This window comes from Pogoniulus pusillus, chromosome 8 (assembly GCF_015220805.1).
Source record: "Pogoniulus pusillus isolate bPogPus1 chromosome 8, bPogPus1.pri, whole genome shotgun sequence".
NCBI lineage: Eukaryota > Metazoa > Chordata > Aves > Piciformes > Lybiidae > Pogoniulus > Pogoniulus pusillus.
The window spans coordinates 18,623,965-18,645,272 of record NC_087271.1 but is presented as its reverse complement, the minus strand read 5'-3'; the positions used below and the strand labels follow the sequence as shown (position 1 = coordinate 18,645,272).

At 52.8% G+C, this 21,308-nt stretch overlaps 2 protein-coding genes across 11 annotated transcripts in view; one reads left to right on the top strand and one right to left on the bottom strand.

Moving 5' to 3' along the window:
- The window catches only part of SLC35D1 (solute carrier family 35 member D1), a 31,786-nt gene that overhangs the window by 774 nt on the left and 9,704 nt on the right, over window positions 1-21,308 (top strand). Inside the window, exons 2-12 of one of the 3 annotated variants that reach the window (XM_064147470.1) lie at window positions 389-422; window positions 526-612; window positions 943-1,010; window positions 1,460-1,531; window positions 3,459-3,527; window positions 3,878-3,980; window positions 4,671-4,763; window positions 8,744-8,811; window positions 9,630-9,708; window positions 10,850-10,932; window positions 12,183-12,315. In XM_064147470.1, coding sequence (XP_064003540.1) covers window positions 389-422; window positions 526-612; window positions 943-1,010; window positions 1,460-1,531; window positions 3,459-3,527; window positions 3,878-3,980; window positions 4,671-4,763; window positions 8,744-8,811; window positions 9,630-9,708; window positions 10,850-10,932; window positions 12,183-12,291 — 865 coding nt within the window. In that variant the 3' untranslated portion in view covers window positions 12,292-12,315. Of the gene's footprint in view, window positions 1-388; window positions 423-525; window positions 613-942; window positions 1,011-1,459; window positions 1,532-3,458; window positions 3,528-3,877; window positions 3,981-4,670; window positions 4,764-8,722; window positions 8,812-9,629; window positions 9,709-10,849; window positions 10,933-12,182; window positions 12,866-21,308 lie in introns of those variants that run through there. The other 2 variants (XM_064147469.1, XM_064147471.1) reach the window with 2 other exon arrangements.
- The window catches only part of MIER1 (MIER1 transcriptional regulator), a 49,982-nt gene continuing 44,987 nt past the window's right edge, over window positions 16,314-21,308 (bottom strand). For 6 of the 8 annotated variants that reach the window (XM_064147464.1, XM_064147467.1, XM_064147465.1 and 3 more), the window contains one exon: window positions 16,314-20,939. In XM_064147464.1, the coding sequence (XP_064003534.1) occupies window positions 20,614-20,939 (326 nt within the window). In that variant the 3' untranslated portion in view covers window positions 16,314-20,613. The remainder of the gene's footprint in view (window positions 20,940-21,308) is intronic. The other 2 variants (XR_010303070.1, XR_010303071.1) reach the window with 2 other exon arrangements.

Genomic DNA, 21,308 nt, shown 5'->3' with positions numbered 1-21,308 from the left:
ACGCAGCCCTCCTGCTCCCACGTTTATTCGTGTGCCCGTGCCCTCGGGTGCTAGGCACCTCTGTACATGCCCTCCTCCCCCCCATCATAGGGTCCTTTGCACCCCTTGAATGCCCATTCCAGCTGTGGATCTGCCCTCCCCCTCTAACACCCCTGTCAGGCACACCCCCTCCTTTTCTTCTGATTCCTGTGGGGACTCCTGGGCACTGGCCACTCCCTTGCCCCCAGGTATGGACTCTGTAGTTTTGGCCCTGGGGGCTGCTCCTGTCCCCCATTCCGTGCACATAGAGTGCTCCTGGGTGCCCCCCTGCCACGCGAGTTCCTTTTCTTCACTGTGGGTGCCCGCCGGCATAGGTGCCCACCCCCTGACCTCTACTCTCTACCCACAGGTTCCCCTCCTCGCTGTGCGTGGGGCTGGGTCAGGTGAGTGGGGTCCCCCTTGTCTTGCGTGTGTCCCCCACCCCTTGCCCTCCCAGTTTTGGGCGAGTGGTCACCAAGCTGACACCCTCACCCTGCTCTCTTCCAGATGCTGGCGACGGTGGTGGTGCTGTGGGTGGGCAAGGTGCTGAGGGTAGTCAAGTTCCCTGACCTCGACAGGCATGTCCCACGGCGGGTAAGCTCCCTCCCTGTGCACACAGCGTTCCTCTCCAGCCCACCTAAGTCCCTCCCCAGGCACACACCCATCCTGCTCCTCTCACCCGGGCAGGGATCTCTGCCCCAGGCTCTTGTCCACCACAGGCTCCCTTTGGCAGCAGGATGCTGCCACTTGGTACCTGTGGCCATGGAGCAGCTCCAAGGCTGAGGGGCTGGGACGTGTCCATGTGGCACCATCTCCATCAGAGGGTGGGAATAATTCCATGGGGTGGTCCTGGGGTCCCCTGCCCCCCGCCCAGAGTGTCTCCACTCTCTCACCCCATGTGTTGCTCCTCTTGCAATTTTCCAGACGTTTCCTCTACCTCTTCTGTATTTTGGGAACCAGATCACAGGACTCTTCAGCACAAAGAAACTGAAGTATGGATGAGTTTTCTCCACTGGGGGTGGACACTGAGGGCTGTAGTGGGAGTCTGCTATCCATGAGGAGCTGCTGGGCTGTGGGTGACCCAAGCAGGAGCCCTCTGGGGTAGTGCCATTCTTCTCAGCCCACGTAAAATGGAGCCACGTCTGCGTTTCCCAGCACCTTCCATCATCCCGTGGGGAGGGAGGGGTGTGGGGGTGGCTCTTGCCCACCATGGATGAAGGTCTGGGGTTGTTCCTAAGCTTCCCCCAACCTTGGCTTAAACCTGACCACCACATTCCTGCTGTGGGAGTAATGCTGTTTCCATGAGGAAGCTGGCAGCTGGCCCGTGGCTTTGCTTTCCAGAGACCTTATCCCGGGTGGGTGGCCTCAGAGATGCATTTCAGCAGTGCCAGCCTTGGGTTGCTGACACCTTCTGACCTTGCTGCTCCTCTTCCTCTTGCAGCCTGCCCATGTTCACTGTCCTGCGGAGGTTTTCCATCCTGTTTACAATGTTTGCCGAAGGATTCTTACTCAAGTGAGTCTTGCCAGCCCCAGCAGGGCACACAGGTCCCAGTTGGAGGAGGGAAAGGCTGGAGGTGTTGGGATGATGTGCAGTGGGTTGTGGATCGGTGTGGTCAGGGTAATTGGCCTCAGGATGGGGCTTAAGAACAGGAGTGGGTGGAGGAAGTGGATGCAGAGCAGCAGTGTGTGGCTTGTCCTGATCTGCACATCTCTGTTCCCTGCTGCTTCTCCATACCTGGAGGGAGCTGGGCAAGAGGAGGTGCCCCTTGGAGCTGCCAGGCAGGAGCAGGGAGGTTGGATTGGCTCTGCCTCTGCTTGCTGCAGCCTGTGCAACGCAGTGCTGGAATGTCAGTGTGGCGGGGGTGGAAGCGACCTCTGGAGATCATCCAGTCCAGGCCCCTGCTAAAGCAGGGGCATCCACAGCAGCTTGCCCAGCATCACAGTGGGCAGGGGGATTTGGAAGCTCTCCAGACAAGGAGACTCCACAACCTCTCTGGGCAGCCTGCTCCAGGGCTCCATCACCCTCACAACAAACAAGGTTCTCCTCTTGTTCAGGTGGAACCTCCTGGGTTCCACTTTGTGCCCATTGCCCCTTGTCCTGTCCCTGAGCACCACTGAGAAGAGTCTGGCCCTGGTGTCTTGCTCCCCACAGGTGCTTTATCTCTTGCTGAGCATTGCTCAGATCGCCTCTGGGGCTGCTCTTCCTCAGGCTCAACAGCCCCAGGGCTCTCAGCCTTTCCTCCTCACAGAGCTGCTCCAGGCCCCTTAGCATCTTTGGGGCCTCCACTGGACTCTCTGCAGTAGTTCCACTGTCTCTCTTGACCTGGGAACCCAGAACTGGACCCAAGACTCCAGCTGTGGCCTCACCAGGGCAGAGCAGAGTGGGAGGAGAATCTTCCTTGACCTACTGCCCACATTCTCCTTCATGCCCTACAGACCATTGACCACAAACACACATTTCTGGCTGATGGTGAAGTTGTCCTTCAGCACTCCCAGCTCTTTCTCCACAAAGCTGCTTGTAGTGCTGCAGGGACTTCTTCCTTCCCAGCTGCAGGACCCTACACTTGCTGTTGCTGGCCTATGTGAGATTCCTCTCCACCCAAGTGGAGGGCTTTGTGTCCTTGTTTATGGCTCTCCTTTTCCTGGGCACCTCCAGAGGCCCCAGACTATCCCCTTGCTTTGAGCCAATATCATCTCTCTCTTTGGAACCATCCCTGTGTAGCCAGGCTGGTCCCCATGGGGAGCCAAGCACCCAGTGCCCAGCTGGACCCTTCTCTGCAACAAGCAGAACTGTGGCACTCCATAAACAGGGAGGAAAAACTCCATGCTCTTCTTTAGGGTGCTTGCAATGCCTCAGTGAGGAGTTGGGTGACCAAACAATCAGAGAGTGGTTTAGGTTGGAAGGGACCTCAAAGCCCATCCGGATCAAACCACCCTGCCATGGGCAGGGATACCTCTCGCTAGAACAGGTCGCTCAAGGCCTCATCCAGCCTGGTCCTGAACACCCCCAGGGAGGCTGTGGAGCACAGAATCACAGAATGTGATCAAAGATCACATTCTGTGATTCTGTGCTCCACAACCTCCCTGGGCAACCTGTGCCAGTGTCTCACCACCCTCACTGCAAACAACTTCTTCCTAACATCCAGTTTCAATCTCCCCTCTGCCAGTTCAAACCCATTCCTTCTCATCCTGTCATTACAAGACCTTGTTAATAGTCCCTCCCCAGCCCTCCTGTAGTCCCCTTCAGTTACTGGAAGGCCACTCCAAGGTCTCCTCAAAGCCTTCTCTCGTACAGGCTGCAGAGCCCCAACTCCCTCAGCCTGTCCTCAGAGCAGAGCTGCTGCAGCCCTCTGAGCATCTTCATGGCCTCTCCTCTGGACTCAGGCCAGCAGCTCTGTGTCCTTGTGTTCATGCTGTCTTCTGCCCCTCTCTCTCCTCAGGAAGAAGTTTTCCTGGAGCATTCAGATGACAGTATTTGCCATGATCATCGGCGCCTTCATAGCTGCTAGGTGAGCTCCTGCTTCGCTCTCCCCTCTGCCACATCCTCGAAGGGTCCCACCAAAGAGACTTGAGCCCCATGGCACATCCCAGGAAGACAGAACACGATATGCTGACTTGTGTCTTGGTTGGAGGTTTTTTTCCCTACCCTCAGGCATCCCCTCCAGTAGGAAAAAATATGTTTCAGTGACCCAAATCCCAGCTCCTCCTCCCGTGATTAACATTTCCTGACAGCTCGCTGGCTGAGCAGAAGGTGGAAGGGATCTTGCTGGGCATCATACCTCGATTTGGGGAGGTTTGTTTTTTTTCCTCCACAGCTTCAAACCTTAAGGTGTGGATTTTTTTGTTTCCCCCTGCCCAGTGCTGACTTGGCATTCGACCTGGAGGGATATATTTTTATCCTGATTAACGATGCCTTAACGGCTGCAAACGGTGCCTACGTGAAACAGAAGCTGGATTCAAAGGTAGGCTTTGACCTTCAGCCTTCACGTTGAACTTAGTCTGACAGCCACTTGCATCTGACAGGGCGGAGTGGTGAGGCTCAGCCAAAATCTTCTGTCCCCAGGGCTTGGCAATGCTGGCGTGGCAACGTTGCCAGGTGGCACCAGCCGGAGCCATGTCTCAGTGCCAGTCACAGCCACAGTCCTCTGTGACAAAAGGGGAATGGTGATTTGGTTGGTGGTGGCCATGATGAAAGCTCCTTTCCCAGGTTGTAGTGAGGGGGCAGTTGATGTCTTCTCTCAAGGAACAGGCAACCGGATAAGAGGAAATGGCCTCAAGTGGCCCCAGGGTAGGTTTAGGTTGGGCATAAAGAAAAATTTCTTCCCCTTGAGGGCTGCCGAGGCCTGGCCCAGGCTGCTCAGGGCAGTGGTGGATTGCCCATCCCTGGAGGAGTCTCGAAGCCATGGAGATGTGGTGCTGAGGACCATGGCTCGGTGGTGACCTGGCTCGTGGTGGGTCAGCGACTGGACTCCGTGGGCTGGAGGGTCTCTTCCAACCAAAACCACTCTGTGATTCTCCAACCTCGCACCCTCCAGCCCTTCTGAGTATCCCACCTCACTCAAGCTCACCAGCCCCAGCCTTCAGCAGCCAGACAAAGTTTTTGTGTCCCTGCTTGGAGCCAGCTCACCCCTCCAGCTGTTTCTTGTCCCTAGGAGCTGGGAAAGTATGGGCTGCTGTACTACAATGCACTGTTCATGCTCCTGCCCACCCTGACCATTGCCTACTTCACCGGAGATGCGCAGAAGGTAGGAATCCTGCCCCACAACCCAGGGTCTTCGCTGGGGTGAGGTCTTCTGGGCAAAATGGGTTGCTCAGAACATTTTGGTCTTCGTTGTAATGCATTCTTCTATAGCTCGACCTGGCCCCGAGCAACACTACAGGCTTGGGGCAGTGTGGCTGGAGAGCTGCCTGGCAGAAAGGGACCTGGGGGTTGTAATAGACAGGAGCTGCATAGGAGCCAGCAGTGTGCCCGGGCAGCTGCACAGGAGCCAGCAGCATGCCCAGGCGGCTGCACAGGAGCCAGCAGTGTGCCCAGGCGGCTGCACAGGAGCCAGCAGTGTGCCCGGGCGGCTGCACAGGAGCCAGCAGTGTGCCCGGGCGGCTGCACAGGAGCCAGCAGTGTGCCCGGGCGGCTGCATAGGAGCCAGCAGTGTGCCCGGGCGGCTGCATAGGAGCCAGCAGTGTGCCCGGGCGGCTGCATAGGAGCCAGCAGCATGCGCAGGTGGCTGCATAGGAGCCAGCAGTGTGCCCGGGCGGCTGCATAGGAGCCAGCAGTGTGCCCGGGCGGCTGCATAGGAGCCAGCAGTGTGCCCGGGCGGCTGCACAGGAGCCAGCAGTGTGCCCGGGTGGCTGCATAGGAGCCAGCAGTGTGCGCAGGCGGCTGCACAGGAGCCAGCAGCATGCCCGGGCGGCTGCATAGGAGCCAGCAGTGTGCCCAGGCGGCTGCACAGGAGCCAGCAGCGTGCGCAGGCGGCTGCACAGGAGCCAGCAACGTGCGCAGGCGGCTGCACAGGAGCCAGCAGCATGCGCAGGCGGCTGCATAGGAGCCAGCAGCGTGCCCAGGCGGCTGCATAGGAGCCAGCAGCATGCGCAGGCGGCTGCACAGGAGCCAGCAGTGTGCCCGGGCGGCTGCACAGGAGCCAGCAGTGTGCGCGGGCGGCTGCACAGGAGCCAGCAGTGTGCCCGGGCGGCTGCACAGGAGCCAGCAGTGTGCCCGGGCGGCTGCATAGGAGCCAGCAGTGTGTGTAGGCGGCTGCACAGGAGCCAGCAGTGTGCCCGGGCGGCTGCATAGGAGCCAGCAGTGTGTGTAGGCGGCTGCATAGGAGCCAGCAGCGTGCCCGGGCGGCTGCATAGGAGCCAGCAGTGTGCCCGGGCGGCTGCACAGGAGCCAGCAGTGTGCCCAGGTGGCTGCATAGGAGCCAGCAGCGTGCCCGGGCGGCTGCATAGGAGCCAGCAGCGTGCCCGGGCGGCTGCATAGGAGCCAGCAGCGTGCCCGGGCGGCTGCATAGGAGCCAGCAGCGTGCCCGGGAGGCTGCATAGGAGCCAGCAGTGTGTGTAGGCGGCTGCATAGGAGCCAGCAGTGTGCCCGGGCGGCTGAATAGGAGCCAGCAGTGTGCCTGGGCGGCTGAATAGGAGCCAGTAGCGTGCCCGGGCGGCTGCATAGGAGCCAGCAGCGTGCCCAGGCGGCTGCATAGGAGCCAGCAGCGTGCGCAGGTGGCTGCATAGGAGCCAGCAGCGTGCCCGGGCGGCTGGCATAGGAGCCAGCAGCGTGCCCGGGCGGCTGCATAGGAACCAGCAGCGTGCCCGGGCGGCTGCATAGGAGCCAGCAGTGTGCGCAGGCGGCCAAGAAAGCCAGTGGCATCCTGGCTAGGATTAAAAATGATGTAGCCAGCAGGAGCAGGGAGGTGATTGTCCCCTTGGACTCAGCTCTGGTGAGGCCACACCTTGAGTGTTGTGTTCAGCTTTGGAGCTGGGGATGGTTAGTGTGAGGAAGAGGAGGCTGAGGGGAGACCTCATTGCTGTCTACAACTACCTGAAGGGACATTGTGGAGAGGCTGCTGCTGGTCTCTTCTCACAGCTCACTGGAGACAGAACAAGGGGGAATGGCCTCAACCTGGGGCTGGGGAGGTTTAGATTGGACATTAGGAAAAGGTTTTTCATGGAGAGAGTGTTCAGGGAGTGGAATGAGCTGCCCAGGGAGGTGGTGGAGTCACCCACCCTGGATGTGTTTAAGGCTGGTTTGGATGTGGTGCTCAGGGCTATGGTTGAAGGTGAATTTTGTAGAGTAAGGTTCTAGGTTGGACTTGGTGGTCCTGAGGGGCTCTGCCAAGCTGCATGTTTCTGTGATTCTGTGAAAATGTGAAGCTGTGAGGAAGGAGATGAGGACAAAGCGAGGTGGAAGACCGCCTCAAAACCACGTCAGCAAGGAGTCAACTGTAGGTCTTATGCTGGCCTTGAAATCTGTGGAGTTGCTCCATTCAAGCACTTCTGCAAGACCTGAGGAAAGGGGAAGTGCAGAAAGTGAGGCCATCTCATTTATACCCAAAAGTTGAGTATTTTTAGAAGAAAAGAGTTTCTTCAAACTTATTTTTGTCCTTCCCACTTGCTGAGGCAGCTACTGTGTGGAACTGCTTTGAGGGACAGTGTCTGCATGCTGCCCCATCAGGGCATGGTCTGGTTCACATGAAGTGCATCCCAGCATGGTGGCTGGAAGGGACCTCTGCAGGTCATCCAATCCAGTCCCCCTTGCCCAGGATCACAATGGCCAGGTGGGTTTTGGAAGCTCTCCAGAGCTCTCTACAGCCTCTCTAGGCAGCCTGCTCCAGGACTCCAGCACCCTCACAACAAACAAGTTTCTCCTCCTGTTCAGGTGGAACCTCCTGGGTTCCAGTTTGTGCCCTTTGCCCCTTGTCTTGTCACTGGGCACCACTGAGGAGAGTCTGGCCCCATCCTCATGCCTCACAAGACCATTGCCCTGCCTGGCTGCGAGGGCACAGTGGTGAACTTGTTGTCCTTCATCACTCCCAGCTCCTCCTTCATGGAGCTGCTTTCCAGCATGTCACTCCTCACCTGTACTGCTGCAGGGAGTTACTGATCCCCAGGTGCAGGGCCCTAAACTTGCCCTTCATGAGGATCTACTCTACCCAACCCTTCAGCAAGTGTTGTCTGTTGGATACTGTAATTATTGCTCCTACTGCCACCACTTCCCACTGCTGCTGCTTCTCAGTATGGCTGTTTATTACCATCACACTGACTTCCAGCCCAGCGTGAGCAGGTGTCCCTCTTTATGGGCAGGGAAAGCAAATGCTGAAGGCTGAAGATGTTGTGGTGTCCCTGCAGCCATTCCTGTCCCCTCCCATCAAGCCATGCCCAACCCTGGTGGCTCTTTTCCTCATTTAAGAAACTAATGCCCTGATGGTGACCCCCACTAATCATTCGCTAAGACAATGAGCTGTGATTAGTGAGGAGGGATGGGTGCAGAGGGTGAAGGTGGCTCAGATGGTGCCCTTGCTGAAGGACATCTCCATGAGATGTGTTTAGGGACAAAGCTCTCATTCAGAAGCAGGAGCTGGTGGACAGGAGCAGAACGTGGCTCTGTGCTGCTGTGTGCAGCTTCTGTTCAACCTCTGGAGGAACTGCTGGGCTGGGTTTTGGTGTTTTTTTGGCTCCCCCCCCCCCGTGAATAAACTTCTTTCTGCTCAGCCCAGCTCCTGGCAGCAGGCAGCAGACAAAGATGAGCTGTGTTGGGGCTGCTGCCAGGAAACTCCACATGTGCAGCTCGATGAAAAAGCCTCTTGTGAGGACGTGCTGCTGAACGTGGCTCCTGTGGGGACAGCTTCTGGGGCTGCATTCTTGGGGGGGCCATGCTGGGAAGAGTGGGAGGTCACCTTGGAAAGCCTCCAACCAACCGTGGGTGGGTGGCTGGGTTAAACCTTGCAGTTCATTAACAAGAGCCAGAGTAACGAGGAGAAGTAATGATGGTTTTCAACTGAAAGAGAGAGATTTAGACCAGGGAGGAGGAGGACATTCTTCATGCTGAAGGTGGTGAGACTCTGGCCCACGTTGTTCAGAAAGGTGGGAGATGCCCCAGAACCATCTCCTGTGTTGCAGTGACTTGCTGTGCCCTCTTCCTCTCTTCTCTCCCCTTACTTTCTTCTGTCTTCCTGCCTCCCTCTCCCCTCCTTTTCTTCTGCCCTTTTGTCAGAGCTGGGTGTGTTTCTTGCAGGCAGTGGAGTACCAGGGCTGGGCAGACATGCTCTTCATCCTGCAGTTCACACTGTCGTGTGTGATGGGGTAAGGATCCGTGCTGCTGCGGTGGGGGCTGCCCTCCTCTGAGGGCCAAAGGGTGCGTGCAGGGGAGGTGTCCTCAGCAGGACCAGAGCAGGGATCATCCCCCTGCACTCAGCACTGGTGAGGCCACGCCAGCAGAGCAGATCCAGAGAAGGGCACCAAAGGTGGGGAAGGGTCTGGAGAACAGGGCTGGTGAGGAGAAGCTGAGGGAGCTGGGGGTGTTCAGTCTAGAGGAGGCTGAGGGAAGACCTTGTTGCTCTCTACAGCTCCCTGAGAGGAGGCTGGAACCAGGTGGGGGTTGTTCTCTCCTCCCTAGGAACAAGTGATAGGAGAAGAGGAAAGAGCCTCAAGTTGCCCCAGTGGAGGTTTAGGTTGAACATGAGGAGCAATTTCTTCCCCTTGAGAGTTGCCAAGGCCTGTCCCAGGCTGCCCAGGGCAGTGGGGGAGTCGCCATCCCTGCAGGGGTTTCAAAGCCATGGAGCTGTGGTGCTGAGGGCTTAGTGGTGAGCTGGCACCTGGCACCCTGCCCTGTGGGTTAGCAGCTGGACCATGATCTTTGAGGACTCTTCCAGCCAAAGCAATTGAGAGATTTTGGTGGCTGGAGCAGGTCTGGGTTAAAACTCCCAAGGTGAAATCTTTATGCCCAGCACGGACAGCACTCCTGGGAGCTGTGGCAGGTTGGAAGTGATTTCCTACCCTTCCTCAGGGCAGGTTTAGCCAAGAAAGGGGTGGTATGGGTAGAGCTCTAGAGAAGAAAGTCAGCAGTGAATGGCTTTGCCTATGCTGTGTTCTGCAGTCTGCTGTCTCCTCTTCCTCCCCAGGTTTATTTTGATGTACTCCACTGTTCTTTGCACTCAGTATAATTCTGCTCTTACAACTACAATAGTTGGCTGCATTAAGGTAAGTGGTTCCTCAGCTTCTTCCCAGGGCTGCTGGTGCGGGGGACACTTGTAGGGGCATGCTTGGCACCATGGCTTGCACCTCTCTGTGTCTCCTAGGTCGTTCTGTGCCTGTCTGGGGGTGTGGGCAGGCTGCTGCTGCCTGCAGGGGTTATTCCAGTAGAAGCTGTAGACACGTTGAATTCCTGGTTGGAAAAGACCTTAAAACCATTGAGTCCAGCCATAACTCAGTGCCTCCCCTGTGCACAAGTGTTCGGCCATGTCCCTGAACTCCTCATCCAAATGTCTTTTAACCATCCCTAGGGCCTGTGTCTCTACCAACAACCTCCCAGCACCTACTTTATACTGCTCCAGCACCGTGTTGCCCCCAGCTCTGTATTTGTGTCTGCTCTACATGGGCATGGGCTGGGCAGGACAGAAGCTCTGAGGCTTCAGCTGTGTGGTACATGGAAGGGAGGACAATCTCAGGGGGACTCTTTGTTATTACAGCTTTTTCTTGTTGCTGTTTGGGGAGTTGAGAGATGCTCTCTGTGCATGGTGCATAGCATGACCTGATCTAGTTAGAAGTGTCCCTGCTCACTGCAGGGTGGTTGGACAAGGTGACCTTTGAAGGGTCCTTTCCAGCCTGGTGCAGTCTGTGCACCTGCAACTGCGGCAGACAGCCCAGAAACAGCCACCATGCTCTGGAGAGGTCAGGCACTGGAACAGGCTGCCCAGGGAGGTGCTGGAGCCACCATCACTGGAGCTGCTTAAGCAATGTGTGGCCATGGCACTGTGGGCTGTGGTTTAATGGCTGTGGTGGTGCTGGATTGAAGGTTGGACTCGATCTTAAAGTTCTCTTCCAACCAACCAGTTCTGTGATTCTAGGTTACCTCAATAACCCCACTGCAAAAGTAGGTCCACCTGGGTGTTACTCTGGGGTTCAGTGGCCAAGGCTCATCTGGAGTTGAAGGGGCAACCAAAGCCTCATCCAGGAGCACTTCTCAGCAGCTCTAAAACTGCCCATTTTGAGCCCAGTGTTGCTCTCCCCTCCCAGTTCCACACTGTCTGCACCTGGGGTTTGCCATTTCCATCTCATTACTGGTAGCACTTCTCTAGAGCTGTGCAGAACTTTGTGCTCCTCAACTCTTCTTCCTTTGCAGAATATTTTAATAACCTATATTGGGATGTTTTTTGGAGGAGACTATATTTTTACATGGACAAACTTCATTGGTCTAAATATCAGGTAAGAGCATTTGGGTCTTGGCAGTCTTGATTCGATTCAGAAGTCAAAATTGCTGTGAAACTGCAATGCTTTGGCTGCCTCTGCTGAAAATAACCTCCTGGGTTTGGCATTTGTGCCTCAGCAGAAGGGCTGGTGTGGTGCTGAGCCACCTTTTGTAGCCCAGGATGAACAGCTTGAGGACATGCTTGGGTTGTTTGAAAGCCAGGAGAACTCAAGAGTGCTCAGAGCTTTGTTCAACCTGAGCTGTAATTAAAGTAGCAAAATAAGTGGGGAGAGGTTGGATTGTTTCAGCTGGTACTTTAGCAGAGCTTTCAGAAGAGGCTTTCTGCTCTGGAATGTGTTTGTGCTATGGAAAGTCTTCAGCAGGATCCCTCCAGCGGTGGAGCAGGTCCAGCACTAGGCCAAGCAAGACAAACTAAACAAATCATCTGATTTTAGGAGGAAAACAGAACTTTCCTGCAGTCTGATGCCTGCAGCACATGGTTAGCTGTTGGCACATCCAGGATTGCCACTTTTTGGCAGCAGGTGTTTATGGCTGCCCAGGGTAGCAGCTCTCTGTAACTCATGAAGGTGCTGATGGAAAAGGCAGCTAAAGCTGGTGTATAATCCAGCAGGTCAAGGGAGGGAATTCTCCCGCTCTGCTGTGATGAGACCCCCACCCCCTGCAGTGCTGGGACCAGCTCTAGAGTCCTCAGCACAGCAGAGACAGGGATCTGTGGGAGCAGGGCCAGAGGAGGCCACAACAGTGCGGGGGTGGGGGCTGGAAGGGCTCTGCTGGGAGGCCAGGCTGAGAGAGTTGGGGTTGTTGAGCCTGGAGAAGAGAAGGCTCCAGGAAAACCTTAGAGCAGCCTTTCAGTAACTGAAGGGGCTACAGGAAAGCTGGGGAGGGCCTGTGGTGGTAGGACAAGGAAGCAGTGGTTTGAAACTAGAGCAGAGGAGGTGTAGATTGGACATTGGGAAGGAGTTGTTTACTGTGAGGGCGGTGAGGCTCTGGAACAGGTTGCCCAGAGAAGTTGTGGAGGCTCCAAGCCTGGTGTTGAAAGCCAGGTTGGATGGGGCCTTGAGAAGCTTGGTCTACTGGGAGGTGTCCCTGCCCATGGCACTGGATGATCTCAAAGCTCCCTTCCAACCCAACCCATTGGGCTGGGGGTTACAGGTGGGAGTTTCTGTTGTGGAGCGTGGGAGGAAGTGGGAAGTTGTCTGGCCCTGATGTGAGCTGTGCCAGTCTCACTGCCACCCCTCTTGTGCAGTATTGCTGGAAGCCTGGTGTATTCCTACATCACCTTCACGGAGGAGCAACTCAACAAGCAGTCTGAGGCTGGCATCAAGATGGATATTAAAGGCAAGAGCTCAGTGTGACCACGGAGAAGCCCCTTTCTTTGGGTGGGTTTTTCTTGGAAGCAACCCATTTCTGTTCAGCTGATCCATGGGCAGAAGGTGGGCAAGAATCAGAGGTGTCCTGCCACGGAGTACTGTTGATGCTCTTGATTTGCACAATTGTGATTGCTGCCTTGACAGATGATTGGGACAGTGACTGACTGCACAGGGAAGAAGACCTCTGATTAGGTCTGATGGTGAGCAATTAAGGGATTTCTAATCAAGCTGAGATTTGGCCACCGGTGGTGTGTCCACGTTGGAATGGTGGAGGGCTGTGGAGGCTCTAAGCCTTGATCTGTTCCAAGCCAGGGTGGATGTGGCTTGGAGCAGTCTGGTCTAGTAGAAGGTGCCCTTGCCCATGGCAAGGGTTGGAATGAGATGGTCTGCAAGGTCTCTTCCAACCCAGTTCAGTCTGTGCTTCTGGCTGTGCCATCCTTGGCTGCATCTGCAGCCGTGGATGGGTGTTGGGGCTGGCTCTGCTCCGTGTGTCTCCCAGCCTGGTCTCTTGAGCATATGCTGCTGCTGCAGGAAGGTGAGACCATGGTGGTGGGTATGACTCCTGGCAGTGGAGCAGAGGGGAGCTGCACTATTGCAGCCCAGGCATGGGGAGTGCTGGTGTGTCCCGAGCAGAGCCCCTTCTGCAAAGCTGAACTTGATCTTGGAGGTCTTCTCCGACTGCAACAATTCAGGTTTGGTCAAAACCTCCTTGTTGAATGCACAATACTCCCAGAACTTCAACTTCTGGTTGGTTTGGGGGTCCTTTCTGCTCTGTTAACCCACTGTTCAAGCTGGCTTTACCCTTCTAAGAGCCCTGTAAACATTCCCCCACCCCTTCCCAGCCTGAGGTTGCTTTTACAACACTCAGGGCTGTTCCCACCATGAAGGTTCTACCCCTGCTTGGCAGGGTCACAGCCTCTCTCAAACCATCCCGGGGTGGATTGGGGAATGCTGTTGGCTGTGCTGGGCCCTGGCTGTGCTGGGGCTGGCCCTAGTGCAGGCACTCTTTGCATCCAACAGGGAGTAGTGTGGGGTCTGCAGGACCTTGTCCCATCTCTTTGCTCAGCTGCCACAGCTGCCCCTCCAACCTCCTTCCCACCCATCCTGGGAACTTGAATTGGCTTGTCTGGGGGAACTGCTGGGGTGGGTGGCTCTGTGGGTTGCTGCCACTTGTCCCCACAGCTCTGTGTGTGCCCACACTGCAGCACCAGCACCCTCAGCCAAGCCACGTCCTGCAGATGATGTTTTTGGATGTCCTCAGTCTTCTTCAGCTCATGACCCATTAAGAAAATGGGATTTTTTTACTCCTTTGGGCAGTGTTAAGTGGTTTCTATTTCTTTTTTAAAGGTTATTTTACACAACACTTCTTTCTAGCTGCCTCCTTTTGGGTTAACAAGAATTGTTTCTAAGTTTGGGTTAAAACCTCTCACAGTTTGGTAAAGCTCATGTATGTGTGGAGTGTTTTGTATGCTCTTGGTAACCAGGAAAACCAGCTTCTGTGGCCAGCATGGCACCTTCTGCTGAAGCCTGGGCTGGTGGGAGGTCTGCCTGCCCATGGCAAGGGGTTGGAACTGGATGATCTTGAAGGGCCTTTCCAACCCAGTCCATGTTTATGGAGGATATTTGCTACCAAGGGACCTTGTTCTGGGAGAAGCTGCACTTAGTGTGGAGCTTCACCTTTGGTGTTTTTCTGTGTGATGGAGAATTGCTGTAACGGTGCTGACAGAGGTGTGGAGCAGATCTGCCAGCCCCTGCTCCAGAAATCCCACCCCTGGAGTCATTCAGGCCGAGTGTGCTGGAGCTGGAGGGCTCTATGCTGGAGTTGGGGTTCTGCACGCTGGAGCTGAGGTCTTCCCTCCCGTGGAGTTCTCTTTTAGGAGCAAAGGGATGCTGGAGAGAATTGGTGTGGTCATTGCAGCACCAAGGTCGAGTTGGCTCCTGGAGCAGCCCTTCTGTGGGGCTCCCCTCTCCAAGTGCAGAATTGGGAGCAAAATGATGCCCTTATCATTTCCAGCATCCTAAATTCCAGTCCAACCTCACTCAGCAACCAGCAGCAGAGTTGTTTTTCTGCCGGCTGCAGTGCAGAGGACCTTGAGCTACTCCCACCTCAGCTCCAGCTGAAGTTACAGCTCCCAGTGCTGGTTCCCAACAACTGGATTGTGCTGGAGCTGGCAGATCCCACCCCTCTCCCAGGCTCCCACAACCCCTTCCATGCCTGTTATCACCACCCCTACCGGCTCCTCAGCCAGGCTCCTGCCACAGGACAGTTTGTGAGGTGCTTTGGTGTTTGCAGCCAGGCTGGTGACTCCCTGCCCAAAGTTTGGCCAGTTTGGGTGTTTCTCTGAATCTGCTGGGTAGATTTGTACCTCTGGGGACTTGTTTTGGTTTTGTTTTTTCAGTCCAAACAGTGAACTGTTTTTAAAGCTTGTTTGTAAGTGGGCCCAGCCCAGTGCTGGGGTCTGGATGGTGGTGTGCAGACAGTGGGAAGGCCAAGAGAGCTCCTACAGCAGTATTTTTTAATGCTATTAACCAACTGAAATCTTTTCTATATAGAATCTATTTACAGAGGAAAAAAAATGACCATTTTAGTGATTCCAAGGGGTGACCTTTTCTACTTGAATGTATGGCAGGCTTTGGGTGGCAGCCAGTGATGACAGCAAGAAGAATTTCATGTGCCTATGATGTATTTTTCTACTGGCTTCAAATAAAACCAATGAACTTCCCTCCTCCTACCTCGTCTTGAACTTCCCTCCTCCTACCTCTTCTGTTCTCACCTCTGCCAAGAGCTGGGCCTCGAGACCCCCTAGAGCCACAGGAATCACCTGGAGATGGTGGAGCTGCTGGGCCTGGAGCATGGCTTCACTACAAGGACACTTAAGTGCTGGCTCAGCACTGGGGCTGCTTCTCTTTGATATCTTTGTTAATGAGGAGATTGAGGCAGCCTTGGTTTGCAGATGACACTAAACTGGAAGCCAGTGTTGATCTGCTGGAGGGCAGGGAGGCTTCTACAGAGCCTGACCAGGCTGGATATGGATCCAGTGGGATGAATTTCAACAATGCCAACTGCTGAGTGCTGCACTTGGGTCACAACAACCCCATGAAGGCCTCAGGCTTGGGGCACAGTGACTGGGAACTGCCCAGCGGAGAAAGACCTGGGGGTGGTGTTTGACAGTGGCTGAAGATGAACCAGGGTGGGCAGGTGCCCACAAGGTCTTCAGCCGTCCCTGCTGGTGCTCTAAGGATGTGTAAAGTCACTGCTGAGCCAGAGCCTACTCGACTAACACAATACCCCCGGGGAGCTGGCATTGTCAGCGTGGGGACAGAGCAGGATCTGCAGCTCCCAGCAGTCCCTGGTCAGCACTGGGCTTTGTGCTGGAGTGGGACCCTGCTGCACTTCCTGCCTGAGCCACAGCGCTGGTTCTTAGCCTTTGGTTTGGAAAGACACAAGATAGGCACCTGTAGGAGTGGGACCAGAGGAGGCCACAGCAATAATGGGAGGGCTGGAAGTTCTCTGCCATGAGGCCAGGCTGAGAGAGTTGGGGATCTCCAACCTGGGGCAGGCTCCAAGGAGACCACCTGGTGGCATTTCAGTGCTTAAAAGGGAGAGATCAGAAAGCTGGGAACAGACAGGGCCTGCTGTAACAGGACAAGTGGTGATGGTTTGACACTGAGGGTGGTGAGAGCCTGGCTCAGGCTGCCCAGAGAGGTGGTAGCTGTCCCATCCCTGGAACCACTGCAGGTCAGGTTGTTCGGGTCTCTGAGCAGCCTGTTGTATTTGTAGCTGTCCCTGCTGACTGCAGGGGCTTGGACTGGGTGGACCTTTAAAGGTCCCTTCCCACCCAACCAATCTGGTAAGTAACAACCATTCAGTTGTAACCCATGGCAAACTCCCCTCCCTCCCCCCCAGCTGCCCCAAACTCACTCTCCCCCTTTCTTTTCTTTGCCTCCTCTTCCCCTCTCTGTTTTGAGCAAAGAAAACTCAGGAATGGTTTTTCTGCAGCCAGAAATGTTTACAAAAATATTTTAATAAGCTTTTTTTGTTTTCAGCATTGCAGACAGGGAAGGGATAGGGGTGGAGGGGGTAAGAGACAGGAGTTACTAACAGTGCAAAATTACTATGTGTGGAAAAAAAGGTATAAAACTAATCTGTACATTTTCTGTGTGGTCAGGGTTTGGGGTTTATTCTGCATCACATTTAACCCTTTAGAAAGCCCAAGGGGGAGTTCCTCACTCTGTGGAACTGGATTCTCTCTTCTGAAGTCTTCAAGCACTTCATGAATCCAGAAATTCAGAACCCCCACACCAGGACAGTGCTTGGAAATGACAAAAAAAAAGACCAGACCCAAGTGTCAGTGTGTGAGTAGTTTGTGTTCTTCTCAGCACAGGGTGGAAACACCTTCAAACCTGTGCTGAAGGCTTTGAAAACAACACCAAAGTTAAACTGTAGGCTTTTAAAATAGCTTTAGTAGTGCAATGACTTCTCAAGTGATAGTAGAAGAACAAGACCCCCAAAGTGTTGTGTGAAACAGCAAGAAAACTAAATGAGAATTAAATAAGGTTTGAAGGTCTAGCTGAGGGTTAAGTAGTTGTTGGGTTATGGAATGTCAAGGTCTCTTCTAAGTGTCACCAAGAAAAAAAGCAAAGGCCAAAAATAAAACCCAAAGCAATGTTCCTGCAGATTTACACAGTGCTGAATTTCACACACAAGCCTGAGACAATTCACTTAGGTTCCTGCAAGGTTTGGGGAATGACGTTCAACCTCCAAAAATAAAGAAAAGCATCAAGTTGGAAGTAGGACTGTAGTAGGGAAAGATTCTTACTCAGCCTGGAACCATCAGCTGTGGTCATTTGGGTTAATAAACCAGCTTGTCAACAGCAACTTCCTACTAAAACAATCAATCAATCAATTACTGCAGGTGGTTCATTATCAGACTTCACTGATAGGCCTCTCCACTGGTAGCTAGCTCCTACCCATCAGCTGGACCAGCAGGAGGGATCACTCACAGCGTTCACAGACTCATAGAATGGTTTGGATTGGAAGGGACCTTAAAGCTCATCTACTTCCAACCTCCCTGCCACGGGCCTGGACACCTCCCACTAGGCCCAGGTTGCTCAAGGCCTCATCCAACTTGGCCTTGAATACCTCCAGGGAGGGGGCATCTACATCCTCCCTGGGCAACCTGTGCCAGTGTCTCACCACCCTCACTGTAAAGAATTTCTTCATTCCTGGGACCAGCAGGTTAAGAGACTCCTCCAGTGACTCCTCATGGCAAGGGAGCCAGCTGGAGCCAGAGTATTTGGCTTGTTGGTTGAACTTGATTACAAAGGTCTTTTCCAGCCAAAACCATTCTGTGAGTCCATGATCCAAAGTCCAAGTGCAGGTAGTTGAAAAGGAAAACAAAACCAAACTCTTAAGCAGTTGGTTGGGTTTTTTTTTCAGGTGGAGACATTAATTTCAAAGCATAGGGTGGACTGTAAAACTAGAACTGTCAAACTCATAAAATAATCCATCAGAGACTCAGCAGCCCTCCCATGAGCCACAGGACAAGCAGCTAAGCTAAGAAATTACACAAATGAACAATTTCTGTCCTATTTTTCATCTAAGTAGAAGGTTACTTGTGACTGAAATCAAACCAAAGTAAAACACCGCTGTTAAAAAGCTATTTCATGGATGAAACACCCTGCTTCAACTTCCAGATGAGGCTGATGGGATGGTGAGCATCACCCCTCCACACTTCCTGATAAAGAATTTGCATTTCCTGCACTTTTGATCTTAAAACCTCTTTGACTTGGGCACTTAGACATGGAGACCTCTAGGCACAAAGATGTAGGCATCTGAATCGGCTGCACCAAGCCTGGGTGATGGTTTGGCTGCCACTGAAATAACTCAAGCCATCTAAGGTCCACTAGCTTCCAGACACCCTCCAACAGCTTCCAGACACCCTCCACTCGTTTCCGGACACTTCCCACTAGTTCCAGACACCCTCCACTAGCTTCCAGACACCCTCTGCTCATTTCTAGACATTTCCCACTAGTTCCAGACACCCTCCAACAGCTTCCAGACACCCTCCACTCGTTTCCAGACACTTCCCACTAGTTCCAGACACCCTCCACTAGCTTCCAGACACCCTCTGCTCATTTCTAGACATTTCCCACTAGTTCCAGACACCCTCCAACAGCTTCCAAACACCCTGCACTAGTTTCCAGGCACCCTCCAACAGCTTCCAGACACCCTCCACTCATTTCCAGACATTTTGCCCTAACTCCAGACACCCTCTGCTATTTCTCATTAGTTTTCAGACACCCTCCAACAGCTTCCAGACATTTCCCACTAGCTCCAGATACCCTCTGCTATTTCCCATTAGTTCTCAGACATCCTCCACTCGTTTCCAGACATTTTGCCCTAGCTCCAGACACCCTCTGCTATTTCCCATTAGTTCTCAGACACCCTCTGCTCCTTTCCAAACATTTCCCACTAGCTCCAGACACCCTCTGCTATTTCCCATTAGTTCTCAGACACCCTCTGCTTGTTTCCAGACATTTTGCCCTAGCTCCAGACACCCTCTGCTATTCCCATTAGTTTTCAGACACCCTCCAACAGCTTCCAGACATTATCCCCTAGCTCCAGACACCCTCTGCCATTTCCCATTAGTTCTCAGGCATTCTCCACTAATTTCCAGGCATCTTCCACTTTTTTCCATACATCCTCCATTCAAACTTAGCCAGCTTTCAGGCATCTAACATCATGCACCAGGTCCCCAGCTGCTACAGCCAGCCTCATCTGCCTCCTTCTTTTCTGCCTTTGGTGAAAGGTAGGAGCTGACAGAGCAACAATAACTCAGTGGCTAATCCACCACCCTGATCTTTAGCAAAACAAGCCCCAACTCAAAAGGACGTGGGCTGAGCTTAAATTTAGCTGGGCTCAACCTAAAAAATGAAGCCTAAAAATAAAAAAGCAAGAGAGAAAATAAATCAGTGCAAGGCAAGCATCCTGCTTACGTTTGTCTTCTTCAGCATCACTATTTGCCCAGAAAGCATGGATAAATACTAAACCACCTTCACAAAAGCAAAACCCACTTTCTAACCAGTCCTGATGTCAATTGTTGACTGCTTTCAGAAGATGTTGGTGCCTAATAAGCAATTTTTCAGTCAGATGGTTTGGTTGGAGGGGTTGTAGTGGTGGGGAGAAGGAGGTGGTGGTGTTTAGGGTTTTTTTTTTTTTGGTGGCTTTTTTTTTTCCTTAGAAAAGACTTCAGCAAAATAAAAGGAAGCTGACATTAAACTCCAGATATCAACTCTCTCATAAAAGTTTACCAACTGTACAAGTTAAGAAAATTATACAAGCGTTTTGTTTCTTTAAGAAAGGACAAGTTCAGTTTCAAGACAATTTTGAAGTTTAAAAAGAAAAAGAAAAGAAAGGAAAAAAAAAAAAAAAAGAAAGGGGGAAAAAAAATCTTCCAAAGGCTTACAAAGAAATCTGGAAAAATACAGAATGTATTTCTTTAGCCCAGATAAAGAATATGGGAAAAAAAAAGACATCATTGATGTCAACAATTTTACATAGACAAACCTGACCTGGTTTATTTTAGTTACCTTTTTTTTGCTGTTTTTAAACTTATATATATATATATATATATATAAAAATAGTTGTGCTCATAACTTTCAGGATTCAGAAGGGTTCCTTAAGTAATGATAAGAGGGTTGGGGGTGGGGGGGAGGTGACACTTTTGCCTCTCACTCTGCCTGTTCTGATGGGTGTTGTGGCATCCTGCGTTTGGTTTGTTCCACTCCTCGCAACGCTTGCTCCAGCTGCCCTGCTACAAATAGGATTGGTTTGTTCCCTTGTTCACATTGTTCACTTCACATTGCTTTGTTCACTTCACATTGGTTTGTACAAGGCCTGAAAAAAGCCAAACCAAAAAAAAGTGGGGTTTTAACTTACTTCACCTGGGAGGATTTTTTTGGGGGTTTTCTTGCTCAAAATATTTGTTTCTCAAATTATTTTTAAGAGCCTGGAGAGTTCCTGTCTGAGAAATGCAGTTTTGTGGTTTGTTTTTTTTTTTTCCCCTCCTACTGCTTTTTCAGCACTGAAAACCACCAAATATTCAGATTTTTCAGAGCCAACTAGAGGGTATGAGGTGGGGGGGAGGAAAAAATGAAATCTATACATATCTATCTCTATGTATCTGGGCAGGTTGGTTTTATGGAACTGGATTTGGTTTGGTTTTGGTAAGGTAACCCATCAACCCTGAAAATTTCAGACACCCCAACATTTACACCAGGGAATAAAAATCAGCTGCTTGGAATTCAGTCATCCAAAGTTTCTAGTTCTTCAAACTTCCCGTGGGAGTTTGCTTCTTGGAAGAACTCTGAAGAACCTGGACTCTCCTTCCCGTTGCTGTTAATTCTTCTTCTTTTCAGAGGTCTCTCATTTTTCTCTTCCGCGTTGTTTTCATTCCTCGAAGCTGGATGAGCAAGTTTCGGGTCAGTGCCAAGGCTTTCAGTCTCATACCCATTGGTGTCCAGATCTGTGTGAGGTGTTTTCTTGCCACTGCTAGGTCCATTGACGTGCAACCCTTCCATTTTTGCTTCATCTTTATTTGGCATCTCCCCTGGCCCGTTGGCAGACACCCCTGAGTCACAGAGACATCATGTCAGGGACAGAACCAAGGACAGAACAACCTGTGACAGCTCAATGAGCAGGAGTTTGAGTCCTACTCAACCAAAACAAAGCCAGCATTGCTCTTGGTGTCCTCACTGTGTGTCATACAAATGACAGCCCTACCACGATGGACTTTATGGAAGCCCTGAAAAGCAGCAGCAGCCAAAAATGTCCTGGAACCCCACACCTGCACAACTTCCAGGTGGACTGTCCTCAGCAGGGCAGTTTCTGGAGCTCCTCCCACTTGAATTTTGTAACCACATTCAGGCCCCAGGCTCCTTCCACTTGCTACCACTCTCACTCCAGATCCCTCAGAACTGCTGTTCCTTGCTTTGGAGGT